The 7,265-nt window shown below is 35.8% G+C and overlaps 1 protein-coding gene across 1 annotated transcript; it reads left to right on the top strand.

The window, feature by feature from the left end:
* Positions 1 to 573: 573 nt before the first annotated feature.
* On the top strand, positions 574 to 1,515 carry LOC122697413 (putative olfactory receptor 2B3). The gene has a single exon (XM_043908235.1). It carries the CDS (start codon positions 574 to 576, stop codon positions 1,513 to 1,515), a length of 942 nt encoding a protein of 313 aa, XP_043764170.1.
* Positions 1,516 to 7,265: the final 5,750 nt, after the last annotated feature.

The raw sequence follows: 7,265 nt of genomic DNA on the forward strand, positions 1-7,265 counted from the left end.
ATCAAAGCATCTAATACTCATCATAGCTCTTTGTGGGAATGGATGTTCATATGTGTCGTTTAAGAGAGATAGCTAAAAAATATCCCAAGAATATACTACTAAAACAAGCATAATTTCTTTAGATCAAGTTCAGTTTTACATGATGGTCTTATAACCTCTATATTACTCAGCATTTTGACCATGGATTAAAAACTACTGGATTAAAACACCATTTATTCTTAAAATATTTATTTAGGTAAGTTAGCAGTATAAGAAAAGGCAGAAGAATTGAAATGTATTGAGCACAAGTAACTGCCCATGTTTCATGCATACAGGTTCATATTGTTGGCATTTAATGTGATGATTTGCTTCATAAAGTCAAACATATATACTAAAACAGAAGACCTATTTTCTAACCATACAATACCCATATTATATTTCACAGGGTTCTATTTAATTGACTATATATTTGGTGTTGAATCATTCACTATAATTATCCTAAATTCAGTTCTGTTACAATAAGGGTAGTCAATATTATCTATTGATCGCTTTCCTATTTTATACTTTTTAGGAATGAAAAATAAGTGCATCATCATGAATTGGGCAAATGAGAGCTCCCCGAAAGAATTTGTACTACTAGGCTTTTCAGACAAGCCTTGGCTGCAAAAACCTCTTTTTATGTTGCTATTAATATCATACACAACCACCATCTTTGGCAATGTGTCCATCATGATGGTGTGCATTCTGGATCCCAAGCTTCATACTCCCATGTATTTCTTTCTTACTAATCTGTCCATCTTAGATCTCTGTTACACCACAAGCACAGTCCCTCATATGCTGACAAATATTTCTCACAACAAGAAGACTATCAGCTATGCCGGCTGTGTGGCCCAGCTCATCATCTTCCTGGCCCTGGGTGCTACTGAGTGTCTCCTCCTTGCTGTTATGTCCTTTGACAGGTATGTGGCGATTTGCAGACCCCTCCACTATGTTGTCATCATGAACCCTTGGTTCTGCTTGAGAATGATAGCCTTCTCCTGGTTCACTGGCTTCAGCAACTCAGTGCTGCAGTCCTCCTTGACTCTTAACATGCCACGGTGTGGTCATCAAGAAGTGGACCACTTTTTCTGTGAGGTTCCTGCCCTTCTCAAGTTGTCCTGTGCTGACACAAAGCTGATTGTTGCTGAGCTTTTTTTCTTCAGTGTGTTAATTCTGCTGATTCCAGTGACATTGATCCTCATCTCCTATGGCTTCATAGCTCAAGCAGTATTGAGAATCAAATCGACAGAAGGACGACGAAAAGCTTTTGGGACGTGTGGGTCTCACATGGTTGTAGTCTCTCTCTTTTTTGGAACAGGCATATACATGTATCTACAACCACCTTCTTCCACCTCTAAGGACTGGGGGAAAATCGTTTCTCTCTTCTATGGGATATTCACACCCATGTTGAACCCCCTCATCTATAGCCTTAGAAATAAAGATATGAAGGAGGCCTTTAAGAGGCTGATGCTGTTAATATTTTACCACAAAAAGTAAGAAGTGTTCCATCATGATGAGAATCTTCTGAGTTTTTTTCTTTTCAAAATAGTAATAAGGTTCGAACTGATTTTTCTATTTTTCAGGCTTTTACAAGTTTACAGAATTAGGCCAACAGTTAGAAAATCTTCCTTGCTTCAGGAAGCAATGTTGAAACCATAAGCTATATTTTTCTAAATTAAAAGCTTCTTTGCTTTCTATAAGTTTCCTCAATGCATTTTGTTTCTTGAGGCCAAGCCATACTAATTCCCTCTTGTCAATGCCTATTTAGAACACTTGGATGGTTTACCTTCCCACTTATACTACATGTTAGAGAACTATCTTGTCTACCACCTTAGTTAGGGAGTTCCATATCTTTGTGGCTACATGACTAGCAATCCCAAGACAGAAGTTTTCCCATAGCAAACAAGTCCTCATATGCATTCTTCAGAACTGTTCGAAGCATGTAGTCTGTCCCAAATCTAGTAATAGCTGGCTTTAAACTAGCTAAGTGTGTACATCTCATCCTAGAAACTGCAAATATCAGTTGAATTTTTTAAATAGTTATTTATTTATTTTTCACTGTGCTGAGTCTTTGTTGCTACACATAGGCTTTCTCTTGTTGGGGTGAGTGGGGCCTACACTGCAGTTGCAATGAGAGAACTTCTCTTGTTGTGGAGCACAAGTTCCAGGGCACGTGGGCTTCAGTAGTTGTGGCACACAGGCCTACTTGCTCTGTGGCATATGGGGTCTTCCCAGGTCAGGGATCAAATCAGTGTCCCTTTCATCGCAAGGCGGGTTCTTAACCACTGGGCCATCAAGGAAGCCCTCAGTTGAATTTTATTTCCAACCCTCTTTTTAATTCATCCCTTTATTTCTGATGAATTGCATTTTTTCCCTTTATTCCTTCATTCCCCAAATTCTTGCTTGTCCCAAGCTCTGCACCAAACACACAGGATCTCCCCTAAATTATGATGTTATTTATAAGAATGTTGATCGGAAGTTTTTCTAATATTGATCTGATTAATTCATTCTTTATGTGGGTAGTCACTCAATAAGTATTTATTGATCACTAGGTAGCACTAGACCAGAGAGAAAACAATCACAGTTCCTCTGCTAAAAAATATTCTAGTTCGCAGAGGAAATGACTCTTAAACACAGATACTTAAATGATTACTTGCAGTTAGCAAAGTAAGGGCATAGGTGGGACAACATTTTAGGCAGCAGAGAATAGGTTACAAAACACACAAAAAGAGACTGGAGATGATAACTGAAAAGTTTGGACTTTATCCAGTTATGAAAGCAGAATACTTAGAGCACAGAAGGTGGCAGTAGCACAAACTATCTAAAAACCTAAGTACAGACTACAGCAGAATATATAATAAGCATGTGTTTACTAAATGTGACATTTCAAATAAATGGGTAAGGGAAAAAGTTTAAATATATGGAGTTTAAAATGTTTGTTTAGCACAAAAAGAAAGCAATAAGCATTTAAAGATGCCGTGAATGAACGAATACAATTATATCTCAGTATAGGTGCCTTTTAAAAAATTTCCCAACCAGTTTGTACCACTGCCATATGATAGACATTTCCAACTCAACACAATCAAAAGCTGAACACCTGCTCTTTCCACCACAAAGCCTTCTTCTACAGCTCACTATTTTAGTAAATGGATTCACTTGTGAATTTGCAAATCAGAAAGCATTAGCCATATCTTAAACCATCCCCTGCATAATTTTCCATATCAAACCATTGCCAAGACAAATCAGTCATTCCTCTTTTGTACTTCCCACCCCTCCATTCCTTTCCATCTTCACACTCCTGGTTCCATCCTCTTTTATCTAGACCTACCTTATTACCCAGTCTGTCTTTATGCACTCCTGCCATCTCTGCAACACACTTTAGGAAATACAGCCAGGGTCATCATTTCAATGCAAACATGATCATTCCACTTTTCCTACTTGCACTGGAGATTATCTGTGGCTTTCCATTGCTCATGAGTTAAACATAAATGTTTATTTCCCAGTCATACAGCCTTCTGTCTTGCACTGAGCATTTTTCCTTAAAGCACAGAATATTTGAGCATTCTTTTTTTTTTTATTTTTTTTTATTTTTTTATTATTATTTTTTTTTTTCCAGTGGGTTTTGTCATACATTGATATGAATCAGCCATGGATTTACATGTATTCCCAATCCCGATCCCCCCTCCCACCTCCCGCTCCACCCGATTCCTCTGGGTCTTCCCAGTGCACCAGGCCGGAGCATTCTTATCCTTCCACACCTGGCATTTGAGCATTCTTATCCTTCCACACCTGGCATGCTGCAGACCATGGGGTAACGAAGAGTCAGACACAACTGAGCAACTGAACTACAACAAATCCTTCTGCCTAATTACTAGTTGCTCAGGCCTCATCATTTATTAGAAAATCTTTTTGTGGTCTCCCTGATTTAGTCAAATACCCACAAATTTACTTGCTTACCTTGTACCTCTCATTTATGGCATTTATCCTTTTAAGTGATCATTTGATAAGTGCCTTTACCTACTACTAGAATGTAACAAAGAGTGAAGTTTGGTTTTGCTCACCAAGACATTCACAAAACTTAATTTTGGAGACAAAAATTAAAATATCTGTTGTCAAAACTATTGATAATTTTAGCTAATACCCAAATTTTCATTTATTCTTTTAACAATTTTCAGAGATATAAAACTCTCTGGAGTGAAGAAAATGGTCATATGAAATTCCACGGTGGGATATAAACTTAAATTCTCAAAGGCTAAAGAAATTGAATTTCTCTGTAAAAATGAAAATCTAGTGACTGTCACATATAGTTATTAGTAATCATTTCTCTTTTAAAAATTACATAAATACAGTACTCTATTTTAGTAAAAGCAAACAGTTTTACGGAAGAGAAATCATCCTTTAACATTGTTGGCATATTAGTTTATCCCTCTAGGAATCAAGGTTATAGTTTCTCTTCATGTGCATTATATCTTACTAATATACCTAGGTTTTTATTTATTAAGTGAAAGATTCTTTAAATTCTATAGCACTTTACAGTTTTCAAGATTCACACACATGATTCCATAAAATCCCATAAAACCCTTTTTTCCCTACCCCTATATTGCCCTTCCCACTTTCCTCTCCACACTGATAACCACTAGCCTGTCCTCTGTATCTGTGAGTCTGCTTCTTTTTTGCTATAATCACTAGTTTTTGTGTCTTCTACGTCCCGCACATAAGTAATATCATATAGTATTTGCCTTTCTCTGTCTGACCTATTTCACATAAAATAATGCCCTCCAAGTCTATCCATACTGCTGGAGATGGCAAATTTTAATTCTTTTTGCTATATCTCCTCAAGCAAGGGAAATGAAGGCAAAATTTTTAAGAGGGGACTACATCAAACAAAAAAATCCTTTCCACAATAAAGGAAACTATCAACAAAACAAAAAGACTGCCTACTGAATGGGAGGAAATATTTGCAAACAATATATGATAAGAAGTTAATATTCAAAATAGACAAAGAAAGCATAACTCAAAAAATCTGTTTTAAAAAATGGGCAGAGAACCTAAATAGACATTTTCCAAAAAATTCCATACAGATAACTTACACTCAAAAGATGCTCAAAACCACTAGCCATCAGATAGATGCAAATCAAAACCACAATGAGATATCTCCTCACACCTATCAGAATGGCTATTATCAGATGGACAACAAATAACAAATGTTGGCAAGGATGTGGAAAAAAGGGAACCCTCATGCGCTGTTGTGCTAAACCAATGCAAATTGATTTAGCACAGTAGAAAACATATGGAGGTTCCTCGCAATATTAAAAACAGAAAATTAAAAAAAAAAAAAGATTCTAGAGCAAAATACTGTCTCAGAAAGTAAATAGAACTACCATTGATCCAGAAATTCCACTCCTAGGTATTTATCCAGAGGAAAAAAATTACTAATTCAAAAAGATATATGTAAAACTGATTCACTTTGCTGTACAGCAGAAGCTAACACAACATTGGAAATCCAATAAAAGTTAATTTAAAAATTAAAAAATAAAGAAGTACCTCCAAACCACTCTCCCCGCCCCCCAAAAAAGATATATGCACCCTTATGTTCATTTGCAGATTAATTTACAATAGTCAAGACATGGAATCAACCTACATGCCCATCAATAGATGAATAGATAAGTAATGGAATATATATAAAATGGACTATTACTTAGACAAAGAATTAAATCTTGCCATTTGTGGCAACATAGATTGGCCTAGAGGGTATTATGAGAAGTGAAACAAGTCAGATAGAGAGAGACAGTGTGATTTCACTGACATGTGAAATCTAAAAATAGTACAAATTGTACAGACATGACAAAACAGAAACAGAGTCCTAGATACAGAGAACAAATAGGTAGTTGCCAGATGGGAGGGGGTCGGAGGGAGGAAAAAGTAGCTGAGAGAAATTAACAGGCACAAATGTACAGTTACAAAATAAATGCATCATGGGTATAAAATGTACAGTGTGAAGCCTATAGTCAATAGCTCTGTAATAGCTTCATATGATGATAGATGGTAACTAGATCTACTGTGGTGATCATTTTGAAATGTATAAAAATATGCTGTGCACCAGGAACTCATTCAATGTTGTAGTTCAATTATACTTCAACAAACAAACTCACAGAAACAGATCAGATTTGTTGTTATTATGGGCAGGGTATGGGGTGGGAGAGAACTGGATAAAAGTGGTCAAAATGTACAAATTTCCTATTATAAGATAAATAAGTTATAGGGATGCAATGCACAACAGGATTAATATAATTAATATTACTGTATGTTATATATGAAAGTTGTTAAGAGAGTAAATCCTCAGAGTTCTCAGCACAAGGAAAAATATTTTTTAATTTCTTTTATTTTGTATCTTTGTGAGATAATGAATGTACACTAAATTTACTAAATTATTTTCATGATATATCATTATGCTATACAACTTAAACTTATATAATGCTCTATGTCAATTATATCTCAATAAAGCTGAAAAAAATTAAAATATAGATGTTAAAATCAGTGGGTTAAAATTTTTTTTTTAATTTTGAGCTATTCTTTATTTTTTTAATTAAAGGATAATTTCTTTACATAATTTTGTTGTTTTCTGTCAAACCTCAGCATGAATCAGCCATAGGTATACATATATCCCCTCCCTTTTGAACTGCCATACCATCTTCCTCCCCATCCCACCCCTCTAGGTTGTTACAGAGCTCCTGTTTGAGTTTCCTAAGCCATACAGCAAATTCCCATTGGCTGTCTATTTTACATATGGTAACATAAGTTTCCATGTTATTCTTTCCATACATCTCATCCTCTCCTTCCCTGTCCCCATGTCCACAAGTCTATTCTCTATGTTTCTCCACTGCTGCCCTGTAAATAAATTCTTCAGTACCATTTTTCTAGAGTCCATATATGTGCATTATAATACAATATTTATCTTTCTCTTTCTGACTCATTTACTCTATAATAGGTTCCAGGTCCATCCACCTCATCAGAACTGACTCAAATGCGTTCCTTTTTATGGCTGAGTAATATTCCATTGTGTATATGTACCATCATCAAAAATCTACAAACAATAAATGCTGGAGAGGGTGTGGAGAAAAGGGAATGCTCTTGCACTGTTGGTGGGAATCTAAATTGATACAGCCACTATGGAAAACAGTATGGAAGTTCCTTAAAAAACTAGGAATAAAACCACCATATGACCCAGCAATTCCACTGTTAGGCAT

The sequence above is a fragment of the Cervus elaphus genome, chromosome 7 (assembly GCF_910594005.1).
Source record: "Cervus elaphus chromosome 7, mCerEla1.1, whole genome shotgun sequence".
In the NCBI taxonomy this organism is placed as follows: domain Eukaryota; kingdom Metazoa; phylum Chordata; class Mammalia; order Artiodactyla; family Cervidae; genus Cervus; species Cervus elaphus.

Bases quoted from the DNA above. Each gene is read 5' to 3' on its own strand.
- LOC122697413 (XM_043908235.1), top strand. From the start codon at position 574: ATGAATTGGGCAAATGAGAGCTCCCCGAAAGAATTTGTACTACTAGGC.